This window comes from Dipodomys spectabilis, unplaced genomic scaffold, assembly GCF_019054845.1.
Source record: "Dipodomys spectabilis isolate Male_0828 unplaced genomic scaffold, ASM1905484v1 ptg000032l, whole genome shotgun sequence".
NCBI classification, from domain to species: Eukaryota; Metazoa; Chordata; class Mammalia; order Rodentia; family Heteromyidae; genus Dipodomys; species Dipodomys spectabilis.
The window spans coordinates 30,604,741-30,627,408 of NW_024870709.1; the positions used below are offsets into that span (position 1 = coordinate 30,604,741).

A 22,668-nucleotide genomic window follows, 5' to 3' on the forward strand; every position below is an offset into this window, starting at 1 on the left:
GAAGGAAGGAAGAAAGAAAAAAGAGAGAGAAGGGAGAAAAGGAAGAAAGGAAGGGAGAGGCAAAGAGAGAAAGGCAAAGAAAAATGTTTAAAAGAAAAAGGAAAAGGAAAGGGAGACATTTTCCTTATCACTTTTATATCTTTACATGTGTTACAGATTGGGTAATATTGATGAGACTGAGTAACAGATGTGAACTTGCCATTCCATATAATTGTTTTCATTGAGTTATTTCTTTTGTTTTAGTTTCTTATTGTAAAGATACTGTACAGAGGGGTTACAGTTACATGAGTAAGGTAATGAGTACATTCCTATTGAGCATTGTTACCTCCTCCTTTGTTTTTCCCCTAACCTCTCTTCCTTCTCAACCTCCCTAATTCCTCTCCCCCCACCCCAAGTTGTAGAGTTTGTTTTCAACATAGTGTCTTGTATATCTAATTGTTACAATGGGTCAACCTGTATCCTTATTTCAGCATTTTGTTATTTCCCTTCCCCTCCTCAAACCAGAAAAATGTATAAACAAGATGCAGGGCACCAGAATCAAATACAGTGCAAACAGGGGTTATACCATGGGGGGGACAGCATACAAAAGAAACAAAAAAATCACATAAGACATAATAATACATTAAAAACAACAGCAAAAAAGATAAAACCTCTTGTGTCCCTATATTGGGGTTCATTTCACTTAGCATTCCATATAAATTTTATCAGGTAATAAATTTATTCAGTTAATTGCTCCTTATGCCTCTGAACAAGCAATTGCTGGAAACATGAATACAGTGTTCTGGTTTGACTATTATATGTTTTGTTGGAAACAAATTTGACAGTGAAGTTAAACATTTCTTATTTTTAATAAACTTTATTCTGAAATAGGTAGATTCACATGCACTTGTAAGAAATAATATGAAGAGACCCTGTGTGTCCTTTACTAAGCTTTTCCCAGGGAACACATCTTCGGAAACTATAACATAATATCAAAACCAGCATACTGACATTGATTTGCTCTACTGGTCACAGATTTCCCACTCCTGCATGTCTCATCTGTGAATATGTGAGTGTATGAGGGTTTGTGTACAGGTTTACTGTAATATGTGTTTTGAGCTCTATATAAATTTTCCTCGTTTGTTTTCTTCTACCACAGTCCACATGGAGACTCCCTTTTCCCCTTGGTAAACACATCCATCTACTTTCTCCTGCTTCGCTCTAATCTCTAGTCTCCTTCTCATTACCCATTTTATTATTTTCCTGAAGATGACATTAATTAGGAGACAGTGCCAGTGGGATTGAGTCTCATTGCATACATATATAGATACTTCCAAATGTAACTGCCTTGTACAAATAATTGATTCTAATAAAGTATATATACATATATATGTGTATCTGTGTATGTGTATGCTGGGTGCCGGTAGCTCATATCTGTAAACCAAGTTACTCAGGAGGCTGAGATCTGAGGGTTGTGGTTCAAAGCCAGCCCAGACAGGAAAGTGCTTGAGACTCTTATCTCCAATTAATCACCAGAAAACCAGAAGCGGTGCTGTGGCTCAAACTAGTAGAATGCTGGCATTCTTCATTGAACAAAAGAGCTCAGGGACAGCACTGGGCACTGAGTTCAAGCCTCACTACTAACAAATATATACATATATATATAGAGAGAGAGAGAGAGAGAGATAATAAAAATATGTATAAAATATAACATATATATAGAATATATGCCACCATTTGGGACTCATTTGAGATGCATCCAAGTTGTATTCATAAAAGAAGCATGATTCTTTTTATTATCAGAAGTAATCCATGACATAGATGTACCACAATTTAATATTTGATATCCAAGAGCAGCTGGCTTATTTCTAGTTTTTGTCTACTACTAATAAAGCCGTTGGGAAAATTCTTACACAGGTATTTGTGTGAATGTAGTTTTTTATATCTCAGAGAAACATGCCCATTAGTACAATTGCTAGGTAGAGCAGTAATGGCATGCTGTAATTTTGAAGAAATTGTTGAGCTGTTTTCCAAAGTGACTATGCTGTTTTACATTTCTACCAGTAATGTGTAAGTGGCTGGCTTTTACATGAATTTTTTTTCAATATTACATTAGTGTATATGATGGTAAAATTAGTAAATAAATCAATGACTTGTCTAAGTACAGCCTGTAAAAAGTCAGTTCAAAAAGTCCAAAGGGTAGGGAGGCAAGAGGTATATAAAATAAGCCACATCAAGGAAGAACCTCTCTCTGGTTTCAGCTTTCAAGGTTTTCAGGTACACAAGAAATGCACTATAATTCTGGAAAAAAGAACTGCTCTACCCTAAAGCTTTGTCTGGGCTAAATTTAAAAAGAAAAATCTTTTTCTTTCTAAAAAACAGGATCATGGCCTATAAAATTCTTCAAGTAGCCCTGTGCTCAACCTTGCTCATAGGTAAGATTCTGTTTCTTCTTTCATATATCATATCTTTTAGCTCTATTGGCTTATGTCTTTTTAACTTTATAAAGAAATGAACAACAATGCTTTATCCTTAGACCTATTGGAAAGCATCGAGGGAGCCAAGTAATTGTGTCACACTGTGGTTTTGAGCAGGTTAATCGTACTTGTGAGTGTGTGGTTGCTTTATTCCTAATTATGTATTAACATATTAACTGGGTACTCTTGCTAAGAAATCTATTTAATTGCTGTTTCCAGTGAAGTGCTTTGGTGTCCTTGAACAAAGAAAGAATTTAAATATCTTTTAGAAACTGTAATACTTACATAGTGCCATTACAAGGAGACCTCAAAATACTTGGGAGCATGAATTCATTAACCTACTCTAAGCTGCAGCTTAGAGGCGAAGGGGCATTTTAAAGGCAGATCAAAGGAAGGCACCAGACACCAGGTGATTTGCTAACAGATTGACCCAGTAATTCTGTAGCTCATACCAGAATGGAACTGAGAAGTCATTTGTTTTCCTTTAAAAAAAAAAGCTGCAAATGCTTCTAAAGATATAAATTGTCTTTATAGTTAAACCTCTACAATTTAAAATATTTCTAATAGATATTAAAACACAATGAATTTCTGAGATCCATGTAAAAACCATGGTGTTTTGGTTGAAGCCTCCCCCATAGATAAATAGATTGGCTCTGTGTGTGTGTGTGTGTGTGTGTGTGTGTGTGTGAGAGAGAGAGAGAGAGAGAGAGAGAGAGAGAGATTAGCTTCTAATTCTGAAGCAAGGAAATAATTTTAATAAAGAGATTTAATCAACCCCTTTGTTCATCACCTGTATAGTAACAATAAAAAATAAAAATAAAGATTTAATCACTAATATTGCACTTTGTATTCTAACCATGTTTAAACATAAAAGATCATAGCTAGATGCTAGTGGCTCAAACCTATAATCCTAGCTACTTAAAAAGTTAAGATGTGGGCTGGGAAGGTGGCTCAGTGGTAGAATGCTTGCCTTGCATGCATGAGGCCCTGGGTTCAATTCCTCAGCACCACATAAGCAAAAAGAAAAAAGATGGAAGTGGCGCTGTGGCTCAAGTGGTAGAGTGCTAGAAGAGCTGAAGAGCTGAGGGACAGCGCCCAGGCCCAGAGTTCAGGCCCCACGACCGGATCCAAAAAAAAAGAAGTTAAGATGTGCCAGGCACCAGTGGCTCATGCCTGTAAGCTTAGCTACTAGGAAGGCTGAGATCTGAGCATCATGCTTCAAAGCTATCCCAGGCAGGAAAGTTTGTGAAACTCTTTTTTTTTTTTTTTTTGTCGGTTGTGGGGCTTGAACTCTGGGCCTGAGTGATGTCCCTCAGCTCTTCAGCTCAAGGCTAACGCTCTACCACTTGAGCCATAGCACCATTTCTGGTTTTCTGGTGGTTTATTGGAGATAAGAGTTTCAGGGAGTTTCCTGCCCGGGCTGGCTTTGAACCACGAGCCTCAGATCTCAGCCTCCTGAGTAGCTAGGATTACTGGCATGAGCCACCAGTGCCTGGCTTTGTGCCAGTCGTGGGGCCTGAACTCTGGGCCTGGCCGCTGTCCCTCAGCTCTTCAGCTCAAGACTAGCACTCTACCACTTGAGCCACAGTGCCACTTCTGGCTTTTTTCTTTTTGCTTATGTGATGCTGAGGAATTGAACCCAAGGCCTCATGAATGCAAAGCAATCACTCTACCACTGAGCCACCTTCCCAGACCGTAAGACTCTTATCTCCAATTAACCACCAGAAAACTAGAAGTGGCACTGTAGCTCAAGTGGTAGAGCACTAGCCTTGAGCTGAAGAGCTGAGGGACACTACCCAAGCCCAGATTTCAGGCCCCACAACCAAAAAGAAAAAAAAAAAAAGTTGAGATGTGAGAATTAAGGTTCGAAGTCAGCCTAAGCAGGCACACACACATACACACAGAGACAGAGACAAAGAGAGAGAAAGCCTTGCTACTCAGGCTAAGATGTGTGGATCTCATTTCAAAGGTAACCTAGACATATTAATCTCTTATCTCCAAGTAACCACGAAAAAGCAGGATGTAAGGCAGAGCTCAAATGGTAGATCAGCCAATGACATGTAAAAGATACACTGTTAATCAGTAGAGTGCTCCATTCATATTCAAATTGAACATCTATGGTTTCTGAGAACAAAGGCTTCTTCTAACTATGAAATCTGTTCCTTCCAGCACTGCCATTCCAGTCTTAGTCATCAGAGTGCAGGACAGAATTCTTGAGATAAGAACCTGGCTGACCCTAGCTGCCAAAGTGTAGCAGCATCAGAACTCAGCAGCACTGTCATTCTCCATGACAATTCTCAATGGTAATGGAGAAGAGTAGGGCTAAACTCCACGCATTCTATCCCAATAGGGTAGTGTAAAGAGGAAATATAGAGAGGCTGAGAAGGTGGCTTAGTAGTAGAGTGCCTGCCTAGCATGCATAAAGCCCTGGGTTCGATTCCTCAGTACACAGAAAAAGCCAGAAGTGGCACTGTGGCTTAAGTGGTAGAGTGCTAGCCTTGAGCAAAAGAGGCTTAGGGATAGTAGGCTCAAATTCAAGTCCCAGTTCAGGACAAATAAATAATTAAATTAGAAATTAAAAAAGAGGAAATATGTCAGGCACTGGTACTCACACCTGTAATCCTAGCTACTCAGGAGGCTGAGATCTGAGGATCAAGCTTCAAAGCCAGCCCAGGAAGGATAGTCTATGAGACTCTTATCTCCAATTAAACACCAGAAATCTGGAAGTGGCTGTGCTTTAAGCAGTAGAACACTGGCTTTGAGCTGAAGAGCGCAGAGACAGCATGCAAGCCCAGAGGTCAAGCCCCACGACTGACAAAAAAAAAAAAAAAAGAAGAGGATATATGGGAAATAAACCTGTTGTTGAGGCTGGCCCTGCTTTAAAAGTGATACCTTATCTCCAAATTAATTAATTAATTAAAAAGAAATCAAAACCAAAAATTAAAGTGATCTTTTGGGTTGCTTCTAATTTGTATCTTTTTTTGTTTTTTTGCCAGTCCTGGGGAGGGCTCAAGGCTAGCACTCTACCTCTTGAGCCACAAACACTACCTCAGGTTTTTCTGTTTATGTGGTACTGAGGAATCAAACCCAGGGCTTCATGGATGGTAGGCAAGCACTCTAACACTAAGCCACATTCCCGGACCCTGTTATCTTCCTTTAAAAAAAAAAAAAAGATAGCTTTCTTTTCCATTCTGCTAAAATAGAAACTAGATTTTCTTCTCCCTCTGCAATTGCATTGCTCTGCTTTGATCTGGCAGTCGGAGCTGACTCACACATGAAATGATTTAGGGTTCATGTCCATGTGGCTGACCTGTGATCAGCGCTAGCCACAAAGAGTAAGTGCGTCTTCTGGCTTTAGCTAGGGAGGAAAGGAAACTGTCTCTGGTCAATTTGCCCCAGTTCTAGATCTTTTTTTTTTGTAATCACTCCCCAGTTAGTAACATAATGACAATCTGTCTTGAAAGATTTTTGGGTTTTGCTTTGTTTTTTGACAATAGCTTTTAAACTCTTATTTTCTTCTCCATGACCTTGTCAGCACCTGTAAACACTCTATCTGCTCCAGCAGTGGCTCTTTTCAATCATTCCCTCCAATTCTTTAGTGAGTCTGTATTGCTTAATACTTTTTTAAAATTTTACCTACTCATTTGGAGTTAAGATTAATGATGTTTTCAAGAAAGTGTATAATGAGAAGAGCCTGGGAAATAATTTGGTGAAAACCATGGCATTGCTCATGATTAGATTAACTGAGTAGCCCAAATGTTGCAAAAAAAACTAGATTCCCTCACCCTGTGTTATCTGTTCTGGATCTGGAACAACATACCCAGGTAGAAGCTCAGAAGTTCATCCTGTCCTGTGGCTTAGTCAGATATTTTCTGTCTTCTGCCCACTAAATCCCCTTTCACTTACCCCAAAGGCATACAGGTATGGATATTTACATGAGGGAGATCACAATGGTGGCTACCCATGTGTAATTTTCCCCCTCTTTAGCTCAAGTATTCTATGCTTTACCCTATTTCCCTTTTTCTCTGTTTCTAGTGAGAATGCAAAAGCAGACAGTAAGGTCATCTGAACTGCCGTCATCCCCAACAAATAGCACTCCTACTCTTTGTCCTGGTTTTGATAAGTTAGAAATAAACCAAAGAGAATTTTGGAATGTAACCCATGTCCTTTGATTTGGAAGAGACACCTCAGAATAAGTACACACAGACTTGATGATTGAACCTCAAAATTTGGCAAATTTAATATCCAATTGCAGATTGCACAATCATAACAGAAAGTGTCTTAAGAGGTAGCTCATTCCCAAGAGGAAGAGGAAAAGAGCTAAGGTGGACAGGCCAAGTTCTGCTGTTGGATTTAACTGAATGAGGCACTGTCCCTCCCCAGGGCAGAATGCACAGGAGGCGAAGAGTAGCCAGGGATTGTTCCATGGGATTTGCTCCCTCACTATGGAGGGAAACAGACCTTTCTTGGCTCTTTAAAAAGACCCTGAAAGGGTTTCACTTACGGCTTTCTGATCTCTTAATTTATAGCTTCTTACCACATTCATCATTTTCATGATCGTTTGCATAGTACATAAAGTCTTCAGTCATTTCTACACCATCACACTTAAGTCTTTTTCAACTTGCCATAGAGATGGTAATATAAGAGTCTGTCCGTTTCTAACAATGCCATCTCTGTGACTCTCATACTGCCCAGAAATTCATGATGGGAACTCATCCATTTGTGAATAATATGAAGGCACACTTATCTGTTTTGTTTTCATTACTAGATAGGGATGGTTGTTGTTGTTGTTGTTACTGTTGGCAGTTGGTGATGGTAGTTTTTTGGTCCAAGGCCAAACTGCACTATAACCAGGCTAACCTAAAAGTATTGATCCTCCTGCCTGCAGTGCTGGGACAACAGGTATGTACTACCATATTGCCTCTCTTTCACTTGTTTCTATCTGTAGGAATGGGGGCCACTTAGAATATCCTATATATATCTACTAACATCATAGCTGTAGAAAAGTCATTTTTTAGTTAATGACCTTTTTTCTTTGAATCCATTGCAGTCAAAACGTTTGAGTAGGAAGAGGTCTTGAAGAACATATAATTTATCCTCAGTTGACAGAAAGAAAGGGTGGTACAGGAATCAGAGGTAGCCCTGTGAACTAGGCAGATTTTAAGAAGGCCAGAAAAAAAGATGAGATCCCTACTCCTCCTTGGCTTGTGTAGGGTGAGCAGTGACGCTGATATTTTCAGATCCAGTAGCATCTGCCTTATTTCTACGGTGCATCATTTCTTTTTTTGGGAGTAGTGGGGGGTAGTTTTTTTTTTATTTTTTTATTGTCAAGGTGATGTACAGAGAAGTTACAGTTACAAACATAAAGTAGTGAGTACTTTTCTTGTCAAACTTGTTACCCCTTCCCTCATTTTTCTCCCCTTTCACTCCCGCACAACCACCCCTCAAGTTGCACAGATCATTTCCAACATATTGCCTTGAGTATCGCTGTTGCGTTGGTTCCCCTTCTGTCCTTGGTCTCGCCATTTTGTCATTCCCCTTCCCTACCCTAATTCAGATAAATGTATATACTATATTCAGGGTACCAAAATCAAATACATTGACAACAAGGAATAAACCATAGGGGAAATAAAAATACAAAAGAAATAAGAAATCAGATAGTACACTAAAAACAACAACATGGAAGAAAAATCTCTTGCGTCCCATGTCTTGGAGTTCATTTCACTTAGCATCATCTTATATGGTCATATGTACATAGCTACTGAGCTACTCTGCTCATCTGCTAAGATTATCCTAGATGTATACGATGTATACTAATGATTACAAATAAGGGAGCCCATGGGACCTATGTTTCTTTGGGTCTTGCTTACTTTACTTAATATGATTTTTTTCCAAGACTTTCCATTTCACTACAAATGGAGCAGTGTCATTCTTTCTGATGGCAGCATCAATTTCCATTGTATATACACATCTTCTTAATCTATTCATCTACTGAGGGGGCAACTGGGTTGGTTCCACATATTAGCTATGGTAAATAATTGTTCATCATTTCTTTTATTTCTACTGTTTAGAGTTTCAGTAGAGATTATTTGAGAAATGTTTAGGCAGAACATTGATAGGTCCTATTAAAATTGAATGACAGGGGCTGGGAATGTGGCTTAGTGGTAGAATGTTTGCCTAGCATACAGGAAGCACTGGGTTCAATTCCTCAGTACCACATAAACAGAAAAGGCTGGAAGTGGTACTGTGGCTTAAGTGGTAAGAGTGCTAGCCTTGAGCACAGAGAGGCCCACACCAGTGAGGGAGAGAGACAGAGACAGAGACAGAGGGAAGAAACTGAATGACACAGGATGAAGAAAAAAGGAGAATGCATAGGGATTTAGAAAGACAGATATTTTTATGCCATATGCTCATAAAGCTTAAGAAAGGACGCTGGAGGTGTGGAGGAAGCTGGGCACTGATGGTTCACGCCTGTCATCCTAGCTACTCAGGAAGCTGAGATCTAAGGATCACCACTCAAAGCCAGCCTAGCAGGAAAGTCTGTGAGACTCTTATCTCCCATTAACAACAGAAAACGAGAAGTGAAGCCGTTGCTCAAAGTGATAGAGCACTAGCCTTGAGCAAAAGAGCGGTAGGACAGAGCCCAGAACCTGAATTGAAGCCCCACAACCAATAAGAAAATAAGTAAAAATAAAGAAGACACTCAGCTGCCTGATACTGATTTATTAAGAAAAAAATAATCATCATCCGTTTAAAATTTAACAAAGCAATAAAACTCAGGGCTCAGTTTTAAAGTCCCAGCAGTATTATTTAGAATCACAAATTCAAAATCCTGGCCTTGCTCCCACTAACTTTCAAGGTTGATCAGGCCAAATGAAAAAGGGAGGAGAAATTTCCCAAGCAGAAAGGATAATAGCATGTCCTTCTATATTACTTAGATTTTATTTCCAGCCCTGCCACTGACTTACTATGTGACCTTGAGTGAGTCATTTCATCTCCGTGTATTAATTCCCTCATTTATAATATAGGATAATAAATACTACTTTCTGCCTCTCTCATGGGTGATCTTATTATCAGCATGGATTAATATTTATTGGGTGTCTGCTGAGCCTATACTGCTGAGTTAGATGCTTTGTCCTGGGGAGGGAGAGGAAATTGTTGCAGTAAAACATTTTCCATGAGGGAAAAAGATTGTACAAAAAGAGAGAATTTAAATTACAGTTTCAAATAGCAGTTACATATATTTTAAAGCATGTTTCTCTGCAGAGATTTATATAATATCACTTTTTTTTTTCCTGAGTGGTTGTACCAGGATAATTGTGGTACAGAATACAGTTTTCTTTGTTGGAAGATTCCAGGTAACATTATGTTAAGCAATTATTGTAATTTTTTCATCCACCTGGAAGTTGCATCACAAGAAATAAATGTTTATAAATATTTACTTGTTGATGATACCAGAACAACTTGGCATAGCCCCCTCATTTTGTTTTGAAAAACGTATTTTTTTAAACAGGATCATAATACATGTAATATGATGACTGACACATTTACTTCAGAAGAATGAAGAGAATTCTGGAAAGTTACCTACTATCATGTCTCAAACAAAAAAACAAACAACAACAAAAACAACAGGGGAAATCTCAGTGCTTGTTTTTCCACACTAGGCAAATGAATGAGGGTTCTGTTCAGACCAAACTTGTCCTTCCCATACCCACTGTCATTCACCAAATTTATCAGCATTCATTTGAACAAATAGAAGAGCCCCAACAGCTGGGTGTTGGTGGCTCACGCCTGTAATCCTAGCTACTCAGGAGGCTGAGATCTGTGGGTTGTGGTTCAAAGCCAGCCTGGGTAGAAAAGTCCATGAGACTCTTATCTCCAATAAGCCACTAGAAAACTGGAAGTGGTGCTGTGGCTCAAGCCGTAGAGTGCTTGCCTTGAGCTGAAGAGCACAGGGATAGTATCCAAACCCAGAATTCAAGCCCCACGACAGACTATATATATATAGTTTAAAAACCTATTAATGACTGTAAAAAATCTTTCAAGAGCTGGGTACCAGGGGCTCATACCTGGAATCCTAGCTACTCAGGAAGCTGAGATCTGAGGATGACAGTTGTAAGTTAGCCCAGGGCAGGAAAGTCTGTGAGATTCATCTCCAATTAACTGCCAGAAAACCAGAAGTGGTGCTGTAGCTCCAAGTGGTAAAACACTATGTAGACTTGAGTGAAAAAGCTCAGAGACAGCATCCAGGCCCTGAGTTCAAACCCACAACTGACTAAAAAAAAAAATCTTTCAATGGGGAAAACCATCTCATTTTTTCAGCATTATCTCTGAATACATAAGCCCTGCCATCTTATCTTCCAATGATAGTGTCAAAGGAAGAGCTACTGCTCTTAACTCTGACTCCTATGATCCTTGGCTGCTCAGTTCTTCAGAATATGTGCTGTTTATTTTCACTCTCTTTTTTTTGGGGGGGGAGGGTCCAGTCATGGGGCCTGAACTCTGGGCCTGGGCGCTATCCCTCAGCTCTTCAGCTCAAGGCTAGCGCTCTACCACTTGAACCACAGCACCACTTCCAGCTTTTTCTTTTTGCTTATGTGGTGCTGAGGAATCGAACCCAGGGCCTCATGCATGCAAGGCAAGCACTCTACCACGGAGCCACCTTCTCAGCCCCTATTTTCACTTTCTTCTTCCTAAGTATTGAGACCTTACATAACCGTTAAGCCCATCTCAAACAAAACTTCCTCCATTTCAACATCAGAGTTAATACATTAACAATCCCGATGTGCCTTCTCCCAGTTATCCGTGAACTCTGATTATAATGTGAGTTCCCTAAGGTCAAAGGTTATTATCCCCTATCTTTCCATGCAGATATTGGTGATTGGTCAAGGTTATTTTTGTTTCTTTTTAGACGATGCTGATTATCAGAATTAGGTCTAGTGTGAGAGAAATCAAATTCGCATTCCACTGAAAGTGAATTTCTTTTTGAACTTTGTACTCTAGGACCTCCAATAGCCTCATTCTAGTTCCAACTCTGGAGATTCCCAGTTTACCTTGATTTTAGAAAGTGCTTATGGTATATTGTACTAGTTATCTACTGTTGCCTAACTAATTTCCTCAAACCTGAGCATCTTGTGACAGTATTTATTACTTCAAGTTCAGGAGTAGGAATTTGGGAGGAACTTAGTTCCTCTATGAGTTTTGTAACTCTAAGAGTTTTGCAAAAATGGCACAATAAAGATTATATTCTCCCAGGAATGCAATCATCTGAAGGCTCAACTAGAACCAAAACCTCAGGTTCCGAGGCTCATAGATATAGCTGTTGGTGGAGAACTGCATTTCTGTCATGTGAGTCTCTCCTCCAGGGCTGAGTGTCCTCAGAACATAGCATGTAACTTCTCTTGGGGCAAGTGTTCCCAAGTGAGCAAGGCAAACAACTCTACTGTCTTTTTTTGCTCTAGCCCCCAAATTTCACACTCCATCATTTCTTCCATACTCTATGAATACAGAAGCTAGCCCTACTAATGAAAGAGGAAACTGCACAAAGATATAAACATGAGGAGGCAGCAATCTGTGGGCCTCCCCTGCCACAGACATGCTAGTGGAATGGCATTAAATTTGATTGGATAGGGGCTGGGAAGGTGGCTCAGTGGTAGAGCGCTTGCCTTGCATGCATGAGGCCCTGGGTTCGATTCCCCAGCACCACATAAGCAAAAAGCAAAAAGCCGGAAGTGGTGCTGTGGCTCAACTGGTAGAGTGCTAGCCTTGAGCTGAAGAGCTGAGAGACAGTGCCCAGGCCCAGAGTTCAGGCCCCACGACCGGACCCCAATAAATAAAATTAATAAATAAATTTGATTGGATAGCACCAAGACAGTATCAGGCAATTGTCACTAATGCTTTCTAAAGTTTAATGTTAACATTTTAAAGTCTTCTGTCTAGTCACTTCTTAATACTCCTTTCAGATCTTGATCTTGAGGTTTCTCATTGGTATACTTTTGTTCACTTTCCTTCTACTTTAAGTAAGCAATCTAATTCTTAGGAGAGGATCACAAAGGCTCAATAGCTGTGTGCATATGATCACATAAAATGATGTTTTTCAGAATGAACTCCAAGGAGTGTCAACTAGAGGTTCTTGTTTATTTTGCTTTGTATTTTTTTTTGGCTTTCTCTGTTATTGCTCTTTTGGGTTCCTTTTTTGTTTTGTCAGTCCCGGAGGGCTGTCCCTGAGTCTCTCTTTGCACTCAAGGCTAGTGCTCTACCAGTTGAGCCACAGAGCCACTTCCAGCTTTTTCTGAGTAGTTTATTGGAGATAAGAGTCTCACAGACTTTCTTGTCCAGGCTGGCTTTGAACCTTGATCCTTGATCTCAGCCTCCCAAGTAGCTAGTATTATAGGTGGGAGCCACCTACTCCAGGCACTGTTTTTGATTTCTACACCTTTTGTGTCATTATGGGTAAGAGGGAGCACAGAAAGCTGGGGACAAAGGATGAGCCAATGCAGCAGTGATACTTACTGGACACTATGTTGAATATGAACTATACACCTGATGCAGGAGGAGTTGGAGGGAGGGAAAACTGGGAGAAAACAAGGGAAGAAGTGACATTGTTCAAAAAGAAATGTAAGCTGGGAAGGTGGCTCAGTGGTAGAGCGCTTGCCTTGAATGCATGAGGCCCTGGGTTTGATTCCTCAGCACCATATAAGCGGAAAAAGCCAGAAGTGGTGCTGTGGCTCAAGTGGTCGAGTGCTAAGCTTGAGCTGAAGAGCTGAGAGGCAGAGCCCAGGCCTTGAGTTCAGGCCCCACCACCACCACCACCACCACCACCACCACCAACAACAACAACAACAATAATAACAACATAAATAAATAAATAAATAAATAGAGGAGGCAGCAATACTCAATTGGAAATGTGCTCTTGTAACTGTAATCCCTCTGTACGATATCTTTACAATAAAAAAGAAATGTACTCATTGTCTGACTTATATAAATGTAACTTCACTGTACATCATCCTTACAATAATAATAAAAAATAAAAAGTAAAAAAGTAAATATTCTAGGCCTTCTCCCATCCTCTTGAATCTAAACTTTCAAGGAACAGGTTGAGCAATTTTCTTGACCATGAGCACAACTGCCTGCATCCAGATGCCCCAATGGTTATTAACAATGCTTTCTTCTAAGTTCCCACACACAGTGAAATCACGTGCTGGCTGGTTCTGTTGGGTGCCCTTGACCTTTGATCCCAACTAGACAAGCAGGTTTCTTTTATATCTTGTATACCTTATCTTTTATACCTTATCTTTTACGGAAGTTTTATGTCTTTTATATCTTATCTCACAGTGATCCTGGTCCTCACAAAGGATGGATTATTAAAACTCTGTTCATTATGGGGCTCAGGAGTATCTGATATATAATTACTTACAATCAATTTTTGTAATAAATTCTTATTTATCACAAATGTAGCAGATTGAGTAGTTGTCACGTATTGGGAATTTTGCTGTTTTTGGTATGTGTAAATTCACTTTGCAATCTTGAACATAATTATGTTTTAGTAGGGAAAAAATACACCGAACATACACAGTTAGAATTTTAAGATCCTAAAATAATGTCTGGATTTTGAGAAGTACCATCATTTTTTTTGCCCATAATACTGTGTAGGAAGGACCTGTTGGGGGCTAGGAATGTGGCTTTGTGGTAGAGTACTTGCCTAGTATGCATGAAGCCCTGGGTTTGATTTCTCAGTACCACATAAACAGAAAAAGCTGGAAGTGGCACTGTTGCTCAAGTGGAAGAGTACTAGCCTTGAGCAAAAAGAAGCTCAGGGACTGTGCCTAGGCCCTACATTCAAGCCCCAGGACTGTCAATACATACACACACACACACACACACACACACACAAATGAAACATGGGCTGGTTCTGTTTAATGATGGATCTATTGCTACTACATGTTTACATGTGGGGTCAAGTTTGGGAACAATCCATTTCAAATTGAATGACAAGTTCTATTTTGGAGGGCTAGGAATGCAAGAATAAAATTGACTGGCTGGTTTAAAACAGGTAGTCTAAACCGGGCATCCGTGGCTCCCACCTGTAATCCTAGCTACTCAGGAGGCTGAGATCTGAGAATCACCAGTTCAAAGCCAGATGGAGCAGGAAAGTCTGTGAGATCTTATCTTTAATAAACCACCAGGAAACAGGAAGTAGCACTGTGGCTCCAGAGGTAAAGTGCTAGCCTTGGGCTGAAGAGCTGAGGGACAAAGCCCAGGACCAGAGTTCAAGCCCCATGACCTGTCAAAAACAACAGCAACAACAACAACAAAAAGAAAAACAGGTAGTTTATATACTTATTCATTTATCTAGTCCATATCTATCTTGTGTGTGTGTGTGTTGTTACTATTATGTCATTTTTTTGCTTTCATATAAATAACTAGAGCTCAGAGTAATCAAGAAAATTTTGCCCCAGAAATAACAGAGTTACAGTGCTAATCCAGGCCTACAGATGTGTGAGGACATTGAAATCCTTCTCCCCCACTCAGCAGTGGCTTCCTGGGGGGGGAGGGGGGAGTGCAACATTGCAGATTCAACAGGGTGGTGACAAGACACAAGACGGTGTGACAAAGGGCCAAGGAGCCTCAGGGCTTAATTTTTCTCCAGAGGATTGTTTTCTCAGCAAACTAGATTCCCCAAACCACAGCTGAGTCTTTTTTGGAGGAACAACTAGGATTTAAACTGTTCCTCTAAGAGATGCTGTGTTCTTGGGCTCTGAATTGCAGAAGTTTTAGGAGCACCATTTTTGTTGGAAGACCCTGCAAACCAGTTCCTTCGTCTCAAAAGACATGCATATTCGCAAGATGGCTGGGATCCAGATCACAGTCCTAATGGATGGAGACTCACACTGGCTGACCAGGTACTTGTATTGGGAAATAGGCCTTCATCATTGATGTTTCTAAATTTACATCACCTCTCCAAACATAAAGATACAACTAGCCTAATTTTCATTTATCCTCTATCTTTTCTGAGTCATACTATCCCTGCCCATTCTGTAAAGTAAGCTTTCATCTAATAAATACCATTTCTTACTTAAAGACTAAACTTAGCTATTCTCTCTGAACTCTTCCTCTTCCTTTAAAGGCAGCATTGGTCCTTCTTTTTTCTCTCTCTTTTGTGTGCTATTTGCCCATGAAGAGCTCTCAAAGTGTTACATTTGTTTTATGTACCCAACCTCTCTACTTAGATTATAAAGGTAAGGTCCATATCTTATCCATCAAGCTAATTATTCCTTGGACTTACAAAATGACTGTTATGTACCAAGGATTAATGACTTACTCTGTGTTCAGCTAGGTGGATAAATGGATAATGGTCCCATTTGAGTTTACTCTGTTAGTTGTTCAGTGGCTAATTTTCTTGTGTGACAATTATCCAACCCTTTAATGTTTTTCCTTCATTTGCTTGCCTTTTGTATGAGTTCCTATTCATTTGCAATTTTACTTGAAGATAATAAAGAAGGAACTTGAATTAGCCAGTTTTATCTCCTGTTTGTTTTTCTGATGAAAGAAGACTGAAACACTGGGCAAACAAAATTGTTAAATTATCTGAGGATTCCAATTATTCCTGATTTCCCTCTTACAATTTTGCAATTTGGGTGGAAAAACCTATATAACTATTACTTAATTTGTTCCTTTATTCATCTTTCTTTTGTCCAGATATATGTATGTATATATATATATATATATACATATATATGTGTATATATACACATATATACATATATATGTGTATATATACACATATATATGTATATATATATATCAGGCTCTTATAATATCAGCAGAATTGAGGGTTGTACAAAATCATAAAAAATTGAATTTTCTTATTTTCATGTAGTTCCAATCCTACCATTCCCCCACATGGCTGCATTTTATCTGAGCTACCAAGATTAGCTTATTTCTGCTTAGCATTTGTTAATGAAAACCACCAGCCTGAATCATGTATCTTGTTCTATGTCTGATTTTTTTTTCTCCAACAGGCATCATTTAGAAGTATGAAAACAAGACATTTGTTTATTTGGCAAATTAAATAATTACATAGGCTGGCAGGCTGTGTCTTCTCCACGGAATGTTGAAATTTTCAAGCACATTTCCTGCCTATAATTGTATACCAGTTCTGTAATCAACTGACAGGTTCTGTAATATAACAGGACTATCACACTGATTCCTATTGTGACCCTACCAACATTGCAACACACTGGAACATTAGCATGTGCATTTCAGACCATCTGAAAGAGTGAAAAGCAAACCTTTGTTGGCATATGTCTGCCATTATATTTGTCCCATCTTTAAGGATATCTTTTAGATAATCAGAATAATGATTGTAACATGTATGCTACACATTCAGAGATTGTGACTTGGCTTTCTTTTGTTGCAGGCTCAGGAAATATGGGCTTCTTTGAAAACAATTGTACATTATTATTTGGACATGAATACCTTCACTTTTGATATATCCAGTACCCAGTAAATATACTTTGCTAGACAAAGCCGAACAAAGGTCCTGGGAGTCAGTATGATCATGAGCCAAAATCATCAGCTTTGGAGAAACAGGAACAACGCACGGCCATTTACTACATATGTATTATGTCTATATCACAGAGTTGTTGAACAGAGAAATCACAAAGGCCTGTATGAAGACCTAGAATTAGGTCTCAGTAACTGCTTGCTCATGAAATGAATTCTAAAATCAAGGACTTTTGTTAGAAAAGAGAAGATTTAAAAAAAAAAAAAAAGTAGTGTCACTAAACCACTGTTCATAGCTTTGGATTTCTGATTTCTATTGACTCTTCTTTGAGAAGGGTGTATATGTGTGTGTGTGTGTGTGTGTGTGTGTGTGTGTGTGTGTGTGTGTGTGTGTGTGTGTGTGTACACAGGCTTGAACTTAGGGCCTCAAGCTCTTCATGGGTTTCTCCCTCAAGGTCAATGCTCTACCAATTGAGCCTTACCTCCACTTGTGGCTTTTTTGCTGGTTAACTGAGAATAAGACTTCCATAAGCTTTTCTGCCTGAACTGGGTTGGGACCATGATTCTCAGATCTCCACCTTTTGAGGAGGTAGGATTATAAGGGTGAACCACCAGGTCCTGGCTAAGACACTTCAATGGCAGGGGGGGGGGGGGGGAAGGAGGGGGAGGTTGGTTGTGGGGCTTGAACTCTGGGGCCTGGGTGCTGTCCCTCAGATCTTCAGCTCAAGGCTAGCGCTCTACTACATGGAGCCGCAGCACCATTTCCAGTTTTGGGGTAGTTAAGTGGAGATAAGAGTCTCATGGACTTTCCTGCCTGGGCTGGCTTTGAACTGCGATCCTCAGAACTCAGCCTCCTGAGTAGCTAGGATTATATGCATGAACCACTAGCGCCTAGCTGACAGTTCTTTCTTTCTTTTATTTTTTTGTCGGTTGCAGGGCTTGAACTCTGGGCCTGGGCACTGTCCGTCACCTCTTCAGCTCAAGGTAAATGTTCTACCACTTGAGCCACAGCACCACTTCTGGTTTTCTGGTGGTTTATTGGAGATAAGAGTTTTGCAGCCTTTCCCGCCTGGGCTGGCTTTGAACTGCAATCCTCATATCTCAGCATCCTGAGTAGCTAGGATTATAGGTGTGAGCCATCAGCACCCAGCTAGTTCATTTTTTTTAATTCAGAGAAAAATGAATATCTTGAATGGAATTGGTAACCTCTGCTGGTTTTCAGTATTTACCACTTCCTAAAGCTAGACTATTTTGAGAGGATACTTTTGAAACTTTTCCCGTCAAAGGCATGCCGTCGAGTGTACTGGAGAATACAAAACTAAATCACATTGGGTCACAGATGATGACAGGGATGCACCAGAAACACTAATCTGTGAGTGCCAGCTTCCAATGTGGCTTTATACAATGTACATGCTTTAGGTTATGCCCCAAAACAGCTTAGTACTTGATTTAATAAGCAATAACAATTTTATTGTGATGATTAACTATATTACATCTTTGTCAACCCAACAGAAAAATTGACTCCAGAGAAAACTGGACCTCAGTTCTCATGTGACTTTCCATACAAATGTAGGATAACACTTCAGTTTTTCAAAGTACAATCTGTAAGAATGTCCTCCTTAAATCAAAGATAAGGGGGATTGTTATCTTCAAAAGTCTATTTTTTGCCATCTATCTAGGTCAGTTGTTCTCTGGGACAATAGCTTTTGGATGAAGTAAAATCAAACGTTGTCTCAAGACCATAGACGACCTTTGTGGGCTTAAGTACTTTTTCAGCATCAGGGAAATCAGGAAAATCACACTCCAAGAAGCTGTGAAACTGTAAGACTTTACCTACAGAACTTTCTTTAGCTTCAGGGGGTCTGGCAGTTGTTTAGTACTGTGTACTTTCTTTCCCACTGCTTAGAGGCCTCTTCAATGAGAAATCAAGGCTACTTTATAACTTCTTGTGATAATGATTATACATTGCTAATAAACAGAAATAATTGTGTATCAAAATACAACTGAATGAGGCCAAGGGTGTAAGTTGGTGGTCTATTATTTGCTTAGTAGGAAATAAGTCTAACATTGTTTCTGGGTATGATGGCTCATGCCTATCATTCTAGCTCTGCAAGAGGCTAAGATCTAAGGATCATGGTTTGAAGGTAGCCCAGGCAGATAAGTCTAAAAGATTCTTATCTCCAATTAAGAGGTATGGCTCAGATGGTAGAGCTCTAGCCTTGAGTAGACAAAGCCATGAGCGTGTGCAAGGCTCTGCCCTAGTACTGGCACATGCACACTCATAAAAGATCTTCCAGGACTGGGAATGTAGCTTAGTGGTAGAGTGCTTGCCTAGTATGCTTGAAGCCCTGGGTTTGATTCCTCAGTACCACATAAGAATAAAAAGCTAGAAGTGGCACTGTGGCTCACGTGGTAGAGTCCTAGCCTTGAGCAAAAGAAGCTCAGAGATAGTGTCCAGGCCCTGAGTTCAAGCTCCAAGACTCACAAAAAAAAAAAAGATCATCAATAACTGTATCATTACTATTTCAACAATTATATATGTCTTACTACCAGAAGGTCTATTTAATCATTTAATGAAATATTATAGGGATATCATTTAATGAAATATTATAAAAATATCTGCAAGCCCCAATTACTTAACGGATAAGACACTGACCTCCTAAAAGAATAGTCCTAAAAGAATACCTATATATCAAAAGTCTCTCAAAACATAAAAACAGTAAGAATGCATAGGATTATGTCATTATGGAGGCTCACAAGGCCAAAGTCTGCAGGGTATGCTGGTGGTGTTCTGAAGACTGCAAAGAACCAGTTTGTGTTGTACAGCATCTGCTGGCAGAATTCCCTTTTCTTTGCTGTTGATAAGTAAGTCCTTCTTTTGATCTATTCAGTCCTTAACTGATTGGATGAAGTCTACACTAGAGAGTAGTGGAGTTCACTAGTTTCAAAGTAAATTTTACACAAATATACCCTCACAGAAGCACACAGAACAATATGTCCACCATATATTCCAGAACAATATAGTCCACCACGTGTCAGGACACCAATCAAGTTCACATATAAAAGTAACTATTGCAACTGTGTCTTAGATTGGATGCACACAACACATCCACTTACACAGCTATAAATGGGGCCAAATTTGGTGCAGAAAGAGGAAAAGGCTTAATTCACTTTGTTCTGTGTAAAATAAAGATGCTGGGTAGATTGTACATCACTAAAGAGATGAAAATGTAAGCTGCCAAGTTGATTGTGGTATAAATAACACCGAGAAGCAATTGTGTAATTAGGATGTTATGAAACAAGCATGCAGAGAAGTTTCTTCTCCAAATGTAAATTTTATGAGAAACTATTAGAAATTCACATGGCATCAGAAAACAAACAGACAGACAAAACAGCAAAAAAAAAAAAAAAAAAAAACCCCGAGGATCTAGTAAAATAATTTGCCTAAAAATCTAGGACCCAACTATTACAGAACTGAGTAAAGTATGGTGGGTACACAGCTTTTTCAGGCTATGGACTTTTTACACAGGACTTAAAGACACTCAGATACTACACTACATATTTAATGACTAATGCAAAAACTACTGAAGCCAAAGCATCTCTAAAGTCAGTGCTTGAAGAAATTAATTACATCGAAGTGTCAGTTACCTAGATTGCTCGATTTAACTGATTATTTCAAAATAGTATGTGAGATGATGAGTTGATGTGAGTTATTTTTAATCCTTATTTTATTTTGTGTCTGCAAGTTATGGGTTTGGGTTTTGGTTTCTTGAAATGAGTCTCAGTATGTAACCCAAGCTGGCCTCCAATTTGCAATTCTCCTGACTCAGCCTCAGCTAGGATTATAGGTATGCACCAACACCATGCCCAATTTATGTCTCTACTTTATAAATCCTATGTGTGCCTATTTGGAGTTTTGTTTTCAACTCCCTTAAGGCCACTAGACTAAAGCATCTAGACAACATTAAGCAAGATAAAGAGAAACAGGGGCGATTCTTTTCTTCACTAATTTATAGACTGCATTTGACTTCTGTGGCTGTGATTTTCACATATACTCACGCCATGTTAAAAATGTAAATACTGTGGCTATGAATTCTCTTGAAATAGAAGGTTTCCTTCCTCAGCTCTATAAGGAACCATGGTGATTTGTCCTCTTCATCTGATTAATTAAATAAGTCCATTATTGGAAGTGACTGAGCATGACATTCCCACTCAATTTAAACTCTCAAGAGCCTTTAGTCCTAAATTAAGGCCCATCAGCCATACCATATGTATGTAATTTCCTATTTTCCCATGTCTTCTATAGAACAAGTGGACCAATAGGCTAGGGACCAGGAATCAGGCTGACCCTTATAGGGTATCTTGGACAATCCAAGCCCCTAGAATGCCAGTAATGCTGATTCACATGATCTCCTAGTGGGCATTACAGTGCTAATTTAGACCAAGAAAACAATTGCAATCTTCCATATGATGGAATAAGCATGGTTCTAGGCTTAGTATATAGCATGTTCAAAATTTGCTGTTAAAACAAACTTTGACCTTTTAAAAGTATTTGTTGAGACAAATACTGCCCAAAGTACTAGCCAATTTATCTTGTTGAATTATAACAATCTGAAAAGAGAAGCCCTTTTATAGATAAAAATGCAACTATCATTTAAGAATGTCTGGACTAGGGGCTGGGAAGGTGGTTCAGTGGTAGAGCATTTGCCTTGCATGCATGAGGTCCTGGGTTTGATTCCTCAGCACCACATAAGCAAAAAGAAAAAAGCCGGAAGTGGCTCTGTGGCTCAAGTGGTAGAGTGCTAGAAGAGCTGAAGAGCTGAGGGACAGCGCCCAGGCCCAGAGTTCAGGCCTTATGACCGGACCCCCCCACCCAAAAAAAAAAAAAAAAAAGAATGTCTGGACTTGGGAGTTTCACTGACTCCATCCAATCTTTTTTTTTTTTTTTTTTTGGGGGGGGGTGGTCCGGTCATGGGGCCTGAACTCTGGGCCTGGGTGCTGTCCCTAAGCTCTTCAGCTCAAGGCTAGCGCTCTACCATTTGGGCCACAGCACCACTTCCGGCTTTTTTCTTATGTGGTACTGAGGAATCGAACCCAGGGCCTCATGCATGCAAGGCAAGCGCTCTACCACTGAGCCACCTTCCCAGCCCTCCATCCAAGCTTATACACAACATGTACCTCTCTGGACCTCAACTTCCTCTCAGTAATATAGGAATAATTGAATCTACTCACTGTGAGGAATAAGCAGGATAATACATATAAACAGGTAGAACACTGGCTGCATGCGGCTAAACATTCATTAAAATTTCCAGTGGTAGTATAGTAGTACTTGTGGTAGTAGCAGTAGTAGTAGCTTTCCTAAGGTTGCATGACAGTCTATGACCATTTTTGTATTCCACAATTCACTCTAGAACTCTGTTATCCATATTTCAGAGCTGTCCACTATCTGGCACCTTTCCTGTTATTTCATCTACCCTTTCAAATATCTTTCTTCCTGATGCCATTTAGTGATTCACTTATTCACCAATTTAACAAACACCACTGCCTGCTTTCTTTGATATACTTATAGTGGAAACCTACAGAGGATTAAGTCATATCCCATTCCTCCGAGAGTCTTACTTTCACTTCATTCAGTAGGTTACAAGCCCTGTGTTCAAGGAAAAGAAAACTTACTCAGCCCAGGAACTCAGGAAAGTCATCCTTGAGG

The 22,668-nt window shown here is 39.6% G+C and overlaps 1 protein-coding gene across 1 annotated transcript; it reads left to right on the forward strand.

Annotated features, from left to right (window-relative positions):
* Positions 1 to 2,208: 2,208 nt before the first annotated feature.
* On the forward strand, positions 2,209 to 16,987 carry CUNH3orf85 (chromosome unknown C3orf85 homolog). Its single transcript, XM_042676964.1, has 4 exons — positions 2,209 to 2,256; positions 2,362 to 2,414; positions 15,225 to 15,358; positions 16,876 to 16,987. The coding sequence occupies exons 2-4, from the start codon at positions 2,366 to 2,368 to the stop codon at positions 16,963 to 16,965; spliced, it is 273 nt and encodes a 90-aa protein (XP_042532898.1). The 5' UTR covers positions 2,209 to 2,256; positions 2,362 to 2,365; the 3' UTR covers positions 16,966 to 16,987.
* Positions 16,988 to 22,668: the final 5,681 nt, after the last annotated feature.